Source organism: Ornithorhynchus anatinus, chromosome X3, assembly GCF_004115215.2.
Source record: "Ornithorhynchus anatinus isolate Pmale09 chromosome X3, mOrnAna1.pri.v4, whole genome shotgun sequence".
Lineage (NCBI taxonomy): Eukaryota > Metazoa > Chordata > Mammalia > Monotremata > Ornithorhynchidae > Ornithorhynchus > Ornithorhynchus anatinus.
This window is the reverse complement of record NC_041751.1, coordinates 31,046,046-31,064,617: the sequence shown is the minus strand read 5'-3', so window position 1 is coordinate 31,064,617 and position 18,572 is coordinate 31,046,046. Positions and strand designations below refer to the sequence as shown.

The 18,572-nt window shown below is 45.3% G+C and overlaps 1 protein-coding gene across 2 annotated transcripts in view; it reads right to left on the bottom strand.

Annotated features, from left to right (window-relative positions):
* IDUA (alpha-L-iduronidase) overlaps window positions 1–18,572 on the bottom strand; it is a 55,641-nt gene that overhangs the window by 6,247 nt on the left and 30,822 nt on the right. For both annotated transcript variants that reach the window (XM_029053869.2, XM_029053870.2), the window contains exons 3-10: window positions 14,093–14,175; window positions 10,689–10,796; window positions 9,800–9,895; window positions 8,530–8,732; window positions 6,515–6,694; window positions 3,873–4,089; window positions 2,048–2,263; window positions 590–711 (exon numbers count right to left, since the gene is read on the bottom strand). In XM_029053869.2, coding sequence (XP_028909702.1) covers window positions 590–711; window positions 2,048–2,263; window positions 3,873–4,089; window positions 6,515–6,694; window positions 8,530–8,732; window positions 9,800–9,895; window positions 10,689–10,796; window positions 14,093–14,175 — 1,225 coding nt within the window. The remainder of the gene's footprint in view (window positions 1–589; window positions 712–2,047; window positions 2,264–3,872; window positions 4,090–6,514; window positions 6,695–8,529; window positions 8,733–9,799; window positions 9,896–10,688; window positions 10,797–14,092; window positions 14,176–18,572) is intronic.

Genomic DNA, 18,572 nt, shown 5'->3' with positions numbered 1-18,572 from the left:
ACATAGGGCTCACAGCCTTATTCCCCATTTTACAGATGAGGTAACGGAGGCCCAGAGAAGCTAAGTGACTTGCCCAAGTTCACCCAGCAGACAAATGGCAGAGCCAGGATTAGAATCCGGGTCCTTCTGACTCCCAAGCCCATGCTCTACCCACTAGGCCACATTGCTTCTCTAAACACTTACTATATGCCACGCACTGTACTAAGCACTGGGAGCAGATACAAGATAATCAGGGTCCCACATGGGGCTCACAGTCTGAATAGGAGGGAGAAACAGTTTTGAATCCCCATTTTGTGAATTAGGGAACTGAGGCACCCTGAAATGACTTGCCCAAGATCACACAGAAGGTATGTAGCCAAGTCAGGATTAGAACCCAGGTCCTCTGACTCCCAGGCCCGGCCTTTATCTGCTAGGCCATGGTGCTTCCCAGCATGGGTGCATCTGTATATGAATTGATGCCCTTCCCCGCCACCAGAGCACTTGCAACATCCTTAGGGTAAGGTTCCACCATTTATGGTTCTGCCACTATCTTAAGAGCAGGAAGACTGGCTCCACTGTTTTGGAAAAACTGCAAGCAGCCCCACCGGACCTCTGCTGCTCTCATTCGCTGGAACTGCTTTACAGAGGGAAAATCAGGCCGTCCTAGGTTTTTCCACTGAAGGTATGGGCTGGTGAGGTGGTTGTCCAAGTAGTACGCCACATATACGAGCTCTTTGGAAAAGCAAAAAAAGTGTGTAAGATGCTGATTGGGATGGAACGCCTCCCCCCGCCGCCCCCCACCCCCGACCCTCCCCAATCAAATATTAACTGTTTGCTTTGTAAATTGTTTGCCTATGAAATACTAAACAGCGAAGTCTTCAGAGCAGCCCAATCCAAGGGATTTTGTTGAAATGGGTCAGTCAATTGTATTTTTTGAGTGTTTACCATGTGCAGAGCACTGTACTAAGCACTTGTGAGAGCACAATATAACAATAAACAGGCATATTCCTCTCCCACAATGAGCTCACGGTCTCGGGGTCACATAACCTGACACCGACATTGGCCCAAGAGAGTCTCCTGGTTGACAGCCGTTTGTTCAAGGGGACTGGCAGCTTTGCGCTGCTCCACTTTACTCTGGCACTAGTTTGCCTGGTTGCTGAGGGTCGGCGGGGGCTGCCTTGAGGCCACCCAAGGTGGCAGAGGGACAGGAAGACAGAGTTTGGGGTGTGCGGGCTGGCATGCTGACATCCGGGCTCCAGAGGAGGGACTTGTGGGATGCAGCATCCAAAATGTCCCATCTGCACAGGGCAAGTCTTGTTTGTTACTTAATGGTAGGCATGTCCTGTGCTGACTGAGGTCTAAAATGGGATATTTCTACTTCATAAGTCTGTCAGTGGGGCAAGAGTGGCTTTTGAAGACCCAGCCTAAGGGTTCTATCTATATATTTTAAGCCCGCTGAGTTCCTTAGAAGCAATAGTGAATTCCTGGAAAATGGGAGTTGGGGATTAAGCTCTCAAGTGCATTTTCCAGCTGCACGTTGGGATTTCAAAAGACTCTGGGTGTTTTCCAGGAACACGACATTAACTGGGCATGGGATAGACTCTCTGTCCATTTAGGAGTTGCAGCGGGCCTAGAGTTAAACAGGGTTACATTTCCATCCTTGGGTAGGCTCCAGGACCCGAGCATCTGGAGGCCAGAAATACAGTGCCTGAGGAAGCTTGATGCGCTAGCCGTGAAACAGAGAGAGAGAGAGAGAGAGACAAGAGAGAGAATAAGGGCCAGAGAGACAGGGGGACTTACAGGGACCCTTGGGAACTGGAATTTGTTTAGGGATAGCATCTTGTTGAATTCCCACCTTTTAACGTCACTCTCGGAGAAGTCCGAGTGGCCATAAGTGCCGAGTCCTGCTGGTCTTTCTAGCCCTAACCCAGTGAAAACCAGCCACAGGAAAGGGAAAACAGGAGGCGGGGAGGGGCAGTCCAACAGGTGCTGTTCCAGGATGGGACAGGGAACTCTCCCGTTGTCAAGCACATTTTCAATTCATCTTTTCCTGAGGAAGGATTTTTACCGTAAAACTTGGGAAAATTGGCAAGCCGTATGGTAACAAAACTGCTGTTAGAAGATGTCCGATTGTCATCGCTGGCGTAAACGAGAACTGTTGCCTGCCAGCTATCTGATGGGTTTAGTTCCGTGGGTTCGTGAGAACTGGCAAGGACTCCGATCGTGTGATTGCTATCCATTTCCTCCTGGTCGATGTAGACGTTGGCTGAGATCTGCTTTTCACCTACAAAATTTCAATCAACATTATTACCAAAGCCTTGGGGGAAGCTGGCTATCATCAAGCCAGAGAGGGAGATGATATTTTTCATATTACTCTCCCAGCTTTCAAAGCCTTATCGAAGGCACGTCTCCTCCAAGAGGCCTTCCCTGACTAAGTCCTCGTTTTCTCTCCCACGCCCTTCTGCATCGTGCTGACTTGCTCCCTTTATTCGCCAGCTCCAGAACATTTTAGCGATGTCATGAAGGTTGAACCGACAGGATTTAGTGACAGACTGAATTATGTGGGTTGAATGAGAGAGAGGAGTCAAGGATAACGCCAAGAGTATGGGCTTGTGAGGCAGGGAAGATGGTGGTGCTGTCTACAGTGATGGGGAAAGTTGGGAGGAGGCAGGGGTTTGGGTGGGGTATATGGTCATGTATACTGTACACTACAACTGCACAGTATAATTCCATTTATTGCTAAGGGATTTATCCCAAATCTCTCATCAATAGGGCCAGATCAGATTTTCACGGAGGAGACAGGGCGCCATCTTCCATTTGTCCTGCCTCACGGGGCTGCATGTTAAGTTCTTCCACCCACCCTTATCCTCCTGCTACCCTGGGAAGCTCTGAGTAAACAAACACTCCTGTCAAATTGATTATAAAGTAGGGGGGAAAGTAGGATGACAGAGAGAGCTGTTTTATTTACCACTTTATTATAAAGCCTGCCAGCCTGCCTCCCTCCAGTGGGAGACCATCAGTCAGCCAGGAGTGCAGGGAATAGAAATAGCCCTCGGGCAGCAGTGGAATTAATTTTAAATTTGGGGTTCCCAGGCACATCCAAAGAAGTGGGTCCCCATTAGTGGGAGTGGAAAGGCGTGTGAGTGGGGGTGCTGATAAATGTCAGCAGCAACAGTCATCAAGACCGCTCAGCAAGCTGGGTGAAAGAAATCAGGGGTGCTGGCGTGCTGGGGGTGGCGTGAAATTTGGGTTCCCCTTCTGTGCCCTCCCCGACAAAACTCAAGCCCTGCTTAGGCAGAATGTGCAAAGCTGGGCAGAAACTGAAACTGCTGCACAGCTAGGTTTGTTTCTCATTTGCTAGTATATAAGAAAGTGGAATTAAGGGGTGTTAAAAGAAGAACAGAGCAGATGAGAAATTAAGATCAGATACAGGGCCTGTGTCTGACCTGATCAGAGCTTGTATCTATCTCAGCACTTAGTACATTAAAAAAAAAACCACTAAAAAATTAGCAGCTGTATCCCAGGCAACAATTTTAAAAGAGTCACTTGTTGACCACAACCTCATAGGGAATAAAACCAGACATTTAAGACCTCTGACAGTTTTGAGACAAACCATGGACATTATACCCAAAACAACAGTTGCAAATTACCTTTTTGTCTAGTGGAAAAAAAAACCCCGTTTCCTTTGAAGCTACAAAGAAACACGAGGGCTTGGGGATTATTTTTTTCGAACTGAGTGCTGGTTTTACCCGATGAAAACCTGGCCAGTTACTGGCTTTACAGTTAACCTTCCACATAAACAAAGAAATCCAGAGGAGGGCGGGAAGAAAAACGGTAGGGAGAGAAAGGCAGAGAGCTAGAAATCACATTTGTTTGGAAACACTTTGTAATACCTAGCAGTGCCAGTAATCCCATCACCGTAAGTACCGGTTTCCTCACGATCTGAACATGGGGTGGTTTTGTGTCATTCATCTGAAATCTTGCCGTCAGCGTTCTTTGTGTGAAGTAGTGAGGGTGATAGTTCAGAAAGGCATTATCATTGCTCAGCAATGTGTAATTGACAGTGGTGTTTGCCTTCGAGATGAGCAGATTCTGATGCTGGGTGATAACCTGTAAAATGAAGGTCATTTTTCATTTCTTTATCGTGAATTTTGCTTGCCCGACTCTGGAACCTTAAAAACAACGACCTGGGCTAATGAAAACTCTATTGTACTCTCCCACACATTTAATACAGAGCTCTGCGTAAAGTAGTGCTCAATAAGTACCACTGATGGGTTGATTAAAAATGGGGATCGAAACGAGTAAACGAGCGCCCTACAGTCTCTGTCCCTTGCCCAACTGGGCCACCTTGCTTTTGGGATCCGGATGGGACTGAAGAGAAGGAGAATCCAGCAAGTTGTCCTAGCCCTGCTTCCTGGAAAGATCGACTGTTTCAAACTTCTGAGGCTGGGAACATCCAGGTTAGGACTATTGTGCTGGGGGTCCCAAGGGCTGGCAAGAGGGTCCATTCTCACCAAGTTTCAGGTGTCCAACCTGATTAGCTTGTATCCACCCCAGCACTTAATACGGTGCCCACTACATAGTAGGCGCTTAACAAAGCAAACAAAAAAAAAGTAGAGTGGGATTAGAACCCAGATCCTTCTGACTCCCAGGCCCGTGATCGATCTGCTAGGCCACACTGCTTCTCAGCGTGGTTCTGGCAGAAAGACCAGGGTCAGGAAAGCAGTGGAAAGACCACGGGCTTGGGAGTCAAAGGTCATGGGTTCGAATCCTGGCTACCACTTAGCTGTGTGACTGTGGGCAAGTCACTTAACTTCCCGGTGCCTCAGTTACCTCATCTGTAAAATGGGGATGAAGACTGTGAGCCTCACGTGGGACAACCTGATTACCCTGTATCTACCCCAGTGCTTAAAACAGTGCTTGGCACATAGTAAGTGCTTAACAAGTACTATTATCATTATTATTCGCCCCCAGTCCCTTCCACTCCAGCTCCACAATGGGCTCCCCGTGGCTGGATCCTCTATCTCTCTGCAGTTACTTGTGAGAAACTGGTGCAGGGTGCTTGGCCAGACCCCTAAATGGAAAAGGAGGCCAAAGATTTCCCTCTGTCCTCTATGAGTCTTTGTGGCTTGTGTTTGTATTACATAGTCTCCGTCTCATAACTCATGCAATGCATATCATTCATCTTCTCTGGGGTATCGCTGGAAAACAGAGAGCCAGTGGAAAGCAGTTTGTGACACTCTCTTGACAGCTAAAAAACCTTCTCCCAAATACCATAACACACAAATATATGTTTTGGAAACCGCCATCCAGTAATGATGTGTGCTTGCAGTGATAGGGATTTAGGATTTTTGGCAATAAGGCCGCAAAGTAAATGAGGATTCTGGCTGTCTCCAAAGTGGTTAGGGTTCCTTCAGGGAGGGTATCCAGCCACTGCCCCGAGCTGGGGTGGTGGGTAGGGTAGGTGGTTCTTTTTCTTTCTGAAAATATTGTTCTTCAATTCACTGAAACCCATGTGTCAATTTGGAAAGGGCTGGGCTGTGACTTTTCGGTTTGGGTGGCAAAGAGGCGTTTAGGCTGGCAGTCTAAAATTACTTGAAAACAAGTTGTGAACCGGTCAAGAGGCAGGATAGGCAAAGATGGGAAAAGAGCGGAATGAAAACAAGGTAAAAAGGGCATTTGGATAGGAGGGCTGGTGGTGGGTCGATGACTAGTTCTCTCTGTTCCTTACTGCCATTTCTGGAGCTAAAACTTCACTTCATTTAAAACGAATGTGGTTGGGGTAAGAGGAGGGATTCCAGCTGTTTACAAAGTGGCTGGGCCAGTGGGAGCGGCTAGACTGACAGGAAATAGAGGGTCTCTGGAGGACCGGGGGGATCCGGGCAGGCTCCTCCCCACTGCCCCGGGTAAACCGATCTACAGTTAAACCGTCACCTGCTTCTCCTAACCGTGGTCGGCAGTAGAGACGGTTGGACTGTCGGTGACTGAACGTGAGGCCGATGATTTGTTGCCGACTGAACTTTAGGAGTTCCATTTTGGGCAGTTTGTTATTCATCTGATAATATTTCTCTGCCCATTCCATTTGAGGTTACTGTTCTCTTTGAACACCCTCTTGGTCAAGGAAGGAGGAAGCAGCCTTCGTTCCGTCCCTTTCAAGGACTCATTCCCACATCGAGCCCCCCTTCTCAGCTGCTGACAAAGCTGCTTCCTCAGACCACTTCAGAGAGGTAACGAATCCTTTCCACCACAGTTGGGGAGGTGGAAGAGACACACAATGTTGGCTACAGGGCCACCTGGGAAGTTGCCAGCCCCAACCCTGGGCTTGCTGAGTGCTGAGATGACTCAAGCAGAATGGGGAGTGGAAGGATCTGATGAAACATTCCTTGTTTTGTGTGCCTGGAATACACTTGACACATTTTCCTCGAAGCTTTTTAACTTGTATGCAAATTCTTCAGAGAAATGCTTTAAATGGAAAAAAAACCCAAAACAAGAGAATGTTAAGGGAATGAAGAAGAACCGAGCTATTCCACCGTACCTTCACCACCATAGCAGCGTAGGTTACGTCGGCTCTCCACGTCTGAGGAAGTGACCATCCGACCAGTGGATCAGCCTCGTCGTTGTAGATGGGAACAGAAGTGAAATTTGGGAATAGCTTCTGAATTAGCTGAACCGCTTCATTTTCTTGCTCTAAGATGTAAATAGAACTCCCGGCCCCCTGAAAGACAATTTGAAGCGTAACTGATTTTGCTGAACAACAAGAAAACAAAAATAGAAACAAAACTTGAGGCTCATTTCTCCCCTTCATGTCAAGAGCAGATGAGAAATTCACTGAAACCCATGTGTCAATGTGTCTCCCCTTTGTGTCAAGAGCAACACGTTATTATTTCAGGTCATCAAGAGGGTGGGAGACCTTGGGCAAGTCACTTAACTTTTCTGGGCCTCAGTTTGGCCCAGACTGTAGCCAACTTGCCTGCCACATGAGGGAGGAGGGAGGGGGGCATGGCACGGACTAGGTGTGGGGCTGTTGGGAGATAAACATGATGTGGTCTAAATCTTAATAGTGATGGCACTTATTAAGGGCTTACTATGTGTCAAAGCTGCGCCAAAGTTGTGTGGAGAGGAGCAGGTCTTGAGGTTGGTGACTCTGCCTTGTCATTTGATAAGTTTGTGAGTGATAATGATGAATAGATAAAAATAATTAAATGGTGGACAACAAGCACTTGAAGAAAAGCTAAAGGTTGAGTAGCCTGGGGAACTACTAGGAAAATGTGTCTATATTTTATGGGAAGCAGCATGGCCCAGTAGAGACCACAGGCCTGGGAGCCAGAGGACCTGGGTTCTTTCTAATCCCAGCTTTGCCAGCTGCCTGTTGTGTGATCTTGGGCAAGGCATTTCATTTACCTGTGCTTCCATTTCATCAACTGCACAATGAGGATTAAATACTTATCCTCCCTCCTACTTAGACCATAAACCCCATATGGGCAGAGATTGTGTCTGATCTGATCAGTTTGTATCTACCCCAGCACTTACTACAGTGCTTGGCACCCAGTAAGTGCTAAACAAATCCTATTATGATGATTAATTTGGACATTTAGATGTCATGTTGTCAGCGAATGCCCTGTTTGCCTCTCAATTCAGCCTTCTAATTAGGCTTGCAACTTCTCTATCAGTGCATCACTGGACATTGTGGTATTTAGAAAGGAGAATTCAATGACAACATTCAGCTTTGAATCCCCAGTAAAATTTTCCTAATGCTAGCAATAGAATCTCAATCTTTTTTGGGCTTACTTTTAGTCCACATCATTGTTCTTCCTCTGTAAAACACAATCATTAGCATGCAGCAATTCCCCGTTGGATTCCATAAGGATTTGTGTTGATGCTTGTCTGCTGAGTATGAAGAGTTTTCTAGTGAATTGGAAGAGTGTTCTAACATCACCTTTCAGGTCCTCGTGTCCACTTGCATTAAAATGGCCCAATCACACTTTTACTCCATCAGTGATGGAGAAAGAGTTAGGCAAGGCACCTTCCCCCGTGACATAGCCAGTCAAATCATTGTGGAATAATCTTATGGGGATTTTTTTTATGGTATTTGTTAAGGACTTACTCTGTGCCAGGCACTGTTCTAAGTGCCAGGGTAGATACAAGGTAATAAGGTGCGACAGAGTCCGTGTCCCACATGGGGCTCACAGTCTTAATCCCTATTTTCCAGATGAGGTAACTGAGGCCCAGAGCAGTGAAGTGACTTGCCCAAGGTCACCCAGCAGACAAGTGGCAGAGCCGGGATTAGAACCCAGGTCCTTCTGACTCCCAGGCCCGGACTCTACCCACTAGTCCAGGCTGCTTCTAAACCTTTGCTCCTCTTGCCTTTGTAGCGGTGAGCTGGAAAAACATCAAGGCTTATGACTACCGTGTTGGGTTCATAGGTCACGTGTGAGGGCACCGAGCAAGTCCGTAAATGTATTTATGTTTCTCCCGCCCTGAATTATGCCCAGCAGAGTTTGGGTTGGCATGTTTCTTGTGCTAGCCAAAAGCACATAGCCTCAGTTTTACCTTTTTATGCACAGCTATATAGTCCAGCCGGACCCCAGTCTCTCCCGTGAAGAAATTGGTTCCATTGTAGCAGTGACTGAGGAGGCTCCAGCATATGGGAGACTTTGGAAGAGGATGAAAGGAATCCCCCGGACCTCCAAACTTCAAAAGAGAGTTAGCTTCTCTTAAACCTTCTGAGCAAGCATCGTAATAGTTCAGGAAACCTAGAATCAAAGCCCAAATGATCACGTACAGCTTCGTTTAGGCCAGGTGTTGATTAAGTGAACTTTAGTGGTTAAAAGTCCTAAACTATTCTCCAGCCTGTCCTGGCAGTTGGAGGAGAATCTCAGGGTTGAATCTCAATCTACCTCAGGGGCCTAAACTGTCAAACTCTTGGAGAAAATCACCCCCGACCAGAGCTCCAGGTTCCACCAACTGATTGAAGAGCTAAGGCTCCCCAACTTAACTCTTTATGTTTTGCTACTGACATATCTAGCACTGGAAAATATAAAAACCACAACCATTTTCCAGCAAAGATCGTTTACAATAGTCCTTTAATGATTCTCTTTGCAAAAAGCATAAGTGAATGTGATCTAAAATCTGTAAGGAAGATAACACTGAGTCTTCCTATATGAAGTCTTTTGAGGAGCAGTGTGGCCTAGTGGGAAGAGCACGGGCCTGGGAGTCAGAGGCCCTAGGTTCTCATCTAAGCGTTGGAGTAGATACAAGTCAATCAGGTCGGACACAGTCCCTGTCCCACGAGGGGCTCAAAATCTAAGTAGGAGGGAGAACAGGTATCGAACCCCCATTTTACAGTTGCAGAAACAGAGGCTGTGAAGTTAAGCGACTTACCCAGGGTCACACAGCAGGCAAGTGGCAGAGCCGAGATTAGAACCCAAGTACTCTGACTCCCGGGCCTGTGCTCTTTTCACAAGGCCATGCTGCTCCTCATTCTCCCTCCTACTTTGAAAGTGAGCCCCATTGGACAGGGACCGTGTCCAACCTGATTAACTTGAATCTTATCCCAGGGCTTAGGACAGTGTAAGACACATAGTGAGCACTTAAGAAATAATATTACAATAATAATATTCATACACTATATTAATTTTATATTAATATAATACATTATAATATTATTGTTCAAAATATAAACCAATATTTTTCCACAGGTTTTTAAAGTTGTGTTACAATTTTTGGTAAAATGTATCTAACCCTCCTCCTCTACTCTTACCCCCACCTTTCTTGAAATTAAGATGAGCCCTCAAAGCAGTTCAAGACAACAGTAATTTACCTTCAGTTGTCATGGACAGGTTATCAAAGTCATGATGATCTGGTTCATTCCAAGTTTCAAAATTCCATTTAGAAACGTATCTTAATCCATATTTATCTACAAAATTAAATCACATAGTTTTAAAACAGTATAAATCCAACATAATGTAGTGCCACAAATTCAGATAAACCAAACCCTAGCTCCCTAATATTTTCCTCTCCCCTTCCCTCCTCATATCAGAAAAGCAGGGAATCCATATTCAATTTAGATCACCAAACCCATCTTTTTCGGGGGGGGGGGGGTCTCCTCCCTGAAACAGAGATGGGACCCAAGTCGAGATCATTCGTTAGCCGCTAATGGGAGGGAAAGAATAGAAGGGGACAACATGTTCCAGGGATTAAGACACATACCAAAGCACAAATAGGAGGCCTACCAACCTCCTATTTGTTGTACATGACAATTCTAGCTTCACTTACTTTAGTACATTGGCCCGTGAATTATTTCTGCTCCCAAAACATTACCATAGCCCATCCAGCTGTGACTAGTCTTGCCCAATAATATTCCTGCTGTTCACTTTATCCCAAGTCCACCCATTGAGATTCTTCACCCTTAAATGAAAGCAATTCTGCACTCCATTTTGGGTGACTTGTCCTGTTTCTCCTCCAAAAACTGTTTCATTCAGATGTGGTGATCGAGTCCAACTATTAGCCCTGTCCCCAAACCCAGTAAATCCTCTTCTATCCGCCCAACTGCTGACATCCTCCACATTTAGACTGAAAATTAAAATCAACAAAAAGGGAGTAGAGACCTAGAGGAAAAAAGGAAAAGAGGAGTGGAGGAAGGACCCGAAAAAGCAGGAGAAAACCAGATTAATTATACTTAAACGGGACAACTAAGTTTCAGAACTCACCTATATATCTCTTGGCTAATAAAGTGATTAAGTTCTTCCACTCGTTAAGCTGTTTTTTATCTTCAAAATCAGTAAAATACCCAGAAGGATTTCCCATCAACTCGAAACCTTAAATACAGATATATAAAAGCCAAAAACGAGCCTTTCATTCTCTTGAACATTACTTGAATTAAAATGACAGAATGGACACTCTCACTATTCAGAATTGACAAGATGAATAGATTGTTTTAATTACCGTACATGCAAAGACATTTACATGCATCCTGAATGAACTACATTGATGCCGTGTTCCAGCCATTTTTCGGGAGATAATTTTCATGCACCAAAACAATGAGCTCATTTCTCCACTATTGTTTCCCAGCCTCAAGAGGGGAAGGCCTTCTCCAAGTCCCTTGAGCACAATTACGCCCAGCTGCAGCCGGCCTTCACGGCCTCTACCAAAATAACCTCCCTGTGCCCTTTTTGAGGGGTGCGGAAAGCCCCCTGAGAAGGGAAGGAATGGCAGCCACAGCACAACTGGGAGAAAACAACAAGAAACTTGGTGGTGTGGGGCTGCTGAAGGCATCACCAATCACTTCAATTGTGCATAGGGCCACCCATTCGGATTCTGTTATTCGCCTTCCGTTAGAAGTCAATCTGCGTTCCAGCTGGGTGGCTTGTCCTGTTCTCTACTGTAAGGGCACCAGCATGGGGTAGCCTAAACCACCTACTCAATCAATCAATCTGTGGTATATATTGAGCGCTTACTATGCGCAGAGCCCTGTACTATGCGCTCGGGAGAGTCCAACACAACAGAACTAGCAGACATTTTCCCTGCCCATAACGAGTTTACAGTCTATCCAAACAGGTTCACGTTGCCGGACTAACATTCCCTAGTTTCCTAACGGTGCCCTCGCCGAGACGCAGACTGACAACGGGCATTCCAGTTTCCGACACCTTCTCCCGCCGAGACCGGGATAATAGGACACCTGGGATCAGCAAACTTCTCTAAAGGTTGAATGTACTTGCTACGTGGAACAGAGGCTGCTTTGAGGCTATTGGCTGCCCCCTTGACAGGCCTCGGGTATGAAGGTCAAAAGCAATCGATCATAGTTATCAAGTGCACTGTGTGCAGAGCATTGTACTAAGCACTGAGGTTTGCACCCTGGGACTGTGCATGTGGAGGGGCAGATGAGGGGAAGCCATTTCCCCCTCCTATTCACCTTCCTGCAGCTTTCACTAGACAGGGTTATGAAGGCCGGCTCCAGAGAAGCAGCATAGCCTAGTGAAAAGAACCCGGGTCTGGGAATCGGAGGACCTGAGTTCTAATCCCAGCTCTGCCACTTGCCTCCTGGGTGACCTTGGGCAAATCACTTCACTTCTCCATGCCTCAGTTCCCTCGATTGTAAAATAGGGATTTAAAAACCTGTTCTCTCTCCTAGACTGTGATCCTCATATGGGGCCTGATGATCTTGTATCTACCCCAGTGTTTCTTACAGTGCTTGACACATGGTAAGTGCTTAACAAATAACACAATTGATTAATTACTTGGAGGGAAGGAAGGAGTCTTCTGCTCACTGAGGTAAGGGCCGTCTATCTGCCGGAAAGGGGCAGGGGGAGGTGACTGTTCACAGAGGATCGGTTCCTATGTAAACTTCAGTTAAAGAAGACATCAGTTTGCTCTAGAATTATCTTTGTGAGTAGAAACCAAAAGGCCAAAGGATGCAGATAGCATTCAAGGACAAGGAAACTGGATTCATGCCCCGGCCTTGGGTAGTCAATCAGAGAGGAGTTGGTTGAAGCAATAAAGAATTAAGTTCTCCCCACCTGACCTTGTCTGTGATTTATCAGGGGGATGTGTATGTCTACATCTACTTTTTCCAGCGCATAAATACAGATGTCCTAGACTTGCTATTTTTTCTGCTCAGAGGATACTTTTTGGTGTTCTTCAACCCCTTCGAGGTCTCTTGATCCAGAGGGAGGGAGGAAGGGAGGGAGGGAGAGAGAGAGAGGTCCTAGACAGATCATTTTAATTAGTCGCCCAATTCTGATCTTAGATGAGTGTAAACTTCCTGTTCTAGGAAGGGATTAGTCCAACGGGGTGATGCTATTCTTTTATCCGAGGCAGGTTAAAGTACTCTTGGGCCTCGTTCAGCAAGCAGTGCTGAACAGCAATCTTCCGGCATGTTCCTGCCTCTCCTAATTCTGTCCTTGGCAATATAATCAACACCAGGTGACTTGCATTCAAGGTTAACAGCACTGATAAAACACGGTACATGCAGTCTTCAAAGCAGTCTGGATTTCTCTTGAAGAAAGATCCATTAGACATATTTTTCAAAACCTTCAAATGCCACACAGAGTTTGCTAACAGGTGTTAACTGTTTCGACCAAGGCCAGATTGGGCTTTGATTCTCTCCTTTGCACAGGAAACATCATTCTCCAGGAACAGAATGGAGAAAGGTTTTCTCTAACACCCCCTGGATCTTCCCCTTCCCCCCAAGATTGGTGCTTCACAGGCTGGTGGCTGGGTGAGTTGAGGCATCTCTGGGCAGCAGCTGTCAAATGGGTGGATTCCTGGATCAATTAGGAGGCATAATTACAATTATGGTATTTGTTAAGTGCTTACAATGTGCCAAGCACTGTTCTAAGCTCTGGGGTAGATACACTGTAATCAAGATGTCCCATGTAGGGCTCACAGTCTTAATCCCATTTTACAGATGAGGTAATTGAAGCTCAGAGAAGTTAAGTGGCTTGCCCCAGGTCACACAGCAGACAAGTGGCAGAGTCAGGATTAGATGAAGATGTAGTCATCTCAAGAAAATATTCTATCTGGAGGATTGCATCCTCTTTGGGTTTTTTGGTGTTTTTTTTAATGGTACTATGGTATTTTGGAATTATGGCATTTCATTTTAAGTGCTTATTATGTGCCAGGTACTGTACTAAGCACTGGGGTAGATACAAGATCATCAGGATGGACACAGTCTATGTTCCACATGGGGCTCATAGTATTAATCCTCATTTTACAGATGAGGTAACTTTGTGCTGAACTATGGCATTATTATTTTGCATTCCCTAAAGCTAACTAGCGAATCAGACGATCTTTGTGCTATTAAGATGCACGAGAGATCTATGAATTTTTTTCATTCAATCAATCAATGGTATTTACTGAGCACTTACTATATGCAGAGCACTGTACTAAACATTTGGGAGAGTACAATATAAGAGTCGGCAGACACGTCCCCTTCCCACAAGAAGCTTACAGTCTACAGGGGGAGAACCAGCTTTCCCCATTCAGACAGGGCCGAGGAATCAATGGATAACCAGGATACACTCTAATTCTCAGTATTATGATCCTGCCCCACTTTCTCACGGGAGCTAAATAATTCATCATCATCCCTTAATACTTGAAATTGACCAACTATTACCTGGCATTAGTTGGTTTTCCCAGAGAAGATCCATAAAATTGTCCAGGTTGGTAAAATTGTAGCGAAGTTCTCCATCTTCCACTCTACAGAAACATATATGATGTTAGCAAAAAAGGTACTCATTTTTCTAAAAAGAAGTTTCTTTCTGCGGTGTTCGGAGACGTACAATTGAAGGAGTCCCTAGGCTTGGCTGATCCAGTATTAAGCTAGACTTTGTTAAAACAGAAGTTAACTTTAGTATAAATACCCATGTAAAAAAATATTTTCACCTGTGGCTTATAAACAAGACAGTACAGAATATGTGCTGTGTTACAAGTATACCAACTAATATATGCCCATATGATTGGTACTTTTTCTTCTGGGAGAAATAAAAGGTTCAGTAATTCTCATTGTCAGGACACTAGACAGGCTTCCTGGGAGCAAAGATTCAAAATAGAGATAATATCAAAATACCTGGGCCAAGGACCGATAAATTACTTTAAAATTCAGAAAACCCATCCATCTGTATTAAGCAGTGGGGTGCTCCCACCACCCACCAACTCAGAATCTCTCACTGCCCCTCTCCCCGGCCCCCCACTCGGCTGACTCATCCACTGTCATTCACCAGCCCTCCTGCACTCTTCAAATCTTTCTGTTTCTGCCCCTCTTGCTTCTGCGAAACTTCCTCTCCTTGACCTTTCTTTTCTTATCTTCTCCTTCCAATTTTATTTAGGTTCTGTCCTCCCTTTTCCTTTTATTCCCTTCTCCTGGTGTCCTGGCTTTTCAACTTTTCCATTCGGCTGTTTCTCCCCTCTTATCAGCTCCTGGTTTGTTTGTTGGTCTTTTGTCTTTTTTTTTTTTTTACCTCTCCTGCCCTTGAATCTTTTTTCTTTCTTCTTCATATTAGAGGGGTCTTCAGCTAAAAGTGCCAGGCAAGAACTAGAGGTAAATCCATGGTCGTGGTGCCCTCTCCAGACTTATGTCAGGAACCCAACTTTATTCCCACTGTACCCAGTGCAGGGACACTAAACAGGTGTCATTTTGGTGGTGAAGTTGCTCCTCTCCTCTGGTAGCAATCCTGTTTCCAGCCTAGCAGCTGTTGGGAAGCACCCCCTATCAACACACTGCTAGGGCCCACAGGATCCAGAATGTCAGTGCTTACCATAATAATAATAATAATTGTGGTATTTGTCAAGTACTTACTACACCCCATGCTGGGGTGGGCATGGTATATGCAGATGGGACACATTCTCTAACCCACATGGGGCTAACAGTCTAAGAGGGATGGAGAACAGGTATCGAATCATTTTACAGATGAGGCAACTGAGGCCCTGAGAAGTTAAGTGACTTGCCCAAGGTCATACAGCAAGCAAGTTATGGACCCGAGATTAGAACCTAGATCTCCTGACTCCTGAGCCCATGCTCTTTCCTACTGGCCATGCCGTTTTCCTACTTCCCTGGCCTGAGGGGACTAGTGTCCTATAAATACAGGATGCCTGTCAGGAGTTTGGGTAGTCTTGGAGTAGGAAGGGCCTCTTTCTAGCTACAGACTTTTCCTGAGGGAATCCCTGAATTTTTTTTTTTATGAAATTTAAGTGCTTAATATGTGCCAGGCACTTTTCTAAGCACTGGGGTATATACAAGCTAATCAGACTCGATACAGTCCATGTCCCATATGGGGCTCACAGTCTGAATCCCCATTTTACAGATGAGGGAACTGAGGTACAGTGAAGTCAAGTGACCTGCCCAAGGTCACACAGCAGACAAGTGGCAGAGATGGGACTAGAACCCAGGTCCCTCTGACTTCCAGGCCCGTGCTCTATCCACTAGGCCACATGGCTCAAATGTGACCTGGACAGGCCTGGTTCCCACAAAGGCAGCCTACAGCAGGCTCCCCAAGCTTTTCTGGTAGTACTGGGTACCCCAAAGACTGAAGGTAGATCACAGAACTTGGGAATTCAGGGCACTGTATGCCCTCAGCAACAGAATCCTCAATAATCTGGATTGGGTTCATTCTTTTGGATGGAGTTGCTTGAGTCTTGTGCCCAAAGTGGATTTTAAACACTGAAATTGCACATTTCAAATGTCCACAGTCCAAGACCCTCACCCCCTGAATCGACACTCTTGAAATCTGACATCCCATGGTCCGGCATTGGAAATTAACGCCGTTCGTTTTAAAGAGACCGTCCAATCCAGGCCAAACTGTTGATCATTTACAACTTTTAACAGTCATGGCCCCTCTGGTAGCGATGCTAATAATGCTGGGAAATAGTTAAAAGATTGGCAGGAAAAAGGAAACCTACACGTTCTGTTGCTAAAAATTAAGATAGGTTCTCGCTTAGCTCAAATGTTTCCTATGTTTTTGTGTAAATGGTCTTTTTCTCTAGGACTATGTATGGTGTAGAGAGGAACTAAAATATTTTCCATGGGGCCAGAGTTGACTACAGTTGCCATCAGTCGACTTGGTCTCCCACAGAAACAAAAGATGTGTTACTACCTCACAAAGCTGTTCCGGGAGAAGAGCTCAGGTGTTTTCAAACTACAGTTCAGTACCAGTGTCAACATATCAGTATCACGACCTGCTTTTTCTGTTCACTTTAAAGTGCTTAAGACCAAACTGCCTCTGAATATCTAAAGGTGAGTATCACTGAAACCTAGGAACCAGATTTAGCTTGTATATAGGTAAAAATTAAGCACAGCCATTCAAACTCCAAAGTCCAAAGTAAAGTACAACAGTCACAAAACCCATTCAGATTTGTTAACTCACTGCCATAGGTAATCTATTGAAGTATTTGCTTATACATGGGATCAAAATTCAACAATGATTAACTCTACCTTAAAGTAAGACTTTTGAATGAAAGTCTGTAATATGAAGCATGAAAATGTCCTCTTAGCCTGAGTACTTTAAGGTCTAGGGAGTTAGTCAAGAGGTCAGGATTCAGTCACCATTCTGCCATTTTGCTTTTGTTGAATGAAAAGTCATGTAACTTATCTGAGTCGCATTCTCTCCACTGGTAGGATGAGAAGGTAAAACCACCGGTCCCCACTTACCTCCTAAGAATACTGCAAAGTTTGATAAGGTTCGGGGGGGGGCAGGAGAGGAAGGTGAAGGAGTTAGATTAGGTTCGGTGGGGGGGGGGGGGGCGGGAGAGGAAGGTGAAGGAGTTAGATATGATGATGATTCTGATATATCTCCCATCATAAATGGCAGATGAGGCTCAGTCCAGTCATGAAGTTTTGGGGTCCAAGAACCTGCATGAAGGAATTGATTATAGGGATTTGGGACACCAGACTTTAATAATAATTGAGGTATTTGTTAAGCGCTTACTATGTGCCAGACACTGTACTAAGTGGGATAGAGAAGTAGTGTGGCTTAGCGGCAAGAGGACGGGCTTGAGAGTCAGAGGTTCTAATCCCACCTCTGCCACTTATCAGTTGTGTGCCTTTGGGCAGTCACTTAACTTCTCTGTGCCCCAGTTACCTCATCTGTAAAATGGGGATTAAGACTGTGAGCCCCACGTGGGAGAACCTGCTTACCTTTTATCTACCCTAGAGTTTAGTAGAGTGCTTGGCACATAGTAAGTGCTTAACAAATATCATTATTATTATTATTATTATTTTACAAGATAATCAGGTTGGACACAGTCCCTGTCCCACATAGGGCTCCCAGTCTCAAGCCCCATTTTACGATGAGGAAACAGGTAAAGAGAAGTGAAGTGATTTGCCCAAGGTCACACAGCAGACAAGTGGCAGAGCTGGGATTAGAACCCAGGTCCTTCCGACTCCTAGACCTGTACTTTATGCACTAGGTCATGCTGCTTCTCTGGGTGAGGGAGGAAAAGAGGGGAAGAAACAGAGAGGAAAATAAAGGTGAGCGGGGGAAAGTAGGAAGGTCAACAGGGTTCCTGCTTATACTTGTTCTATCTGGTTTTATCTGTAAATGATTTTTGTCTGTTCCCATATTGGACCGTAAACTTGAGGGCAGGGAAGAATTATGTGTCGGGCTACTGTTGTACTCTCTACTGTTTTGTAGAGCCTAGCATTCAATAGGAGCTCAATAAAGTCACTAAAAGCCATTGATTGGATGATTGTCTTGTTCTCTGCCTTGCTTCTCTCTGTTGTGTGCGCTACTCTCTACCTGGCTTTTTAAATATGTATTGTCTATGTGTGGATATACGTGTGTGCTTACACACACACACACACACACACACACACACACACACACACACACACAGGCTCTACATTATATAAAATGGAAAGCAGTCTTGATTAAGCATGGCCTAAGGGAACTATCATGGGACTGGGAGTCAGGATCTGAGTTCTAATCCCAGATTTCCCACCAGCCTGCTGAGTGACTCTGGGCAAATCGCTTAACTGCTCCGCGCCTCTGTTTTTCTCTCTACATTTTAGATTGTGAGCCCCATGTGAGACAGGGACCATCCCTGAGATATTATCTTGTATTTACCCTAGTACTTATTCCATAGTAAATGCTAAATAAATA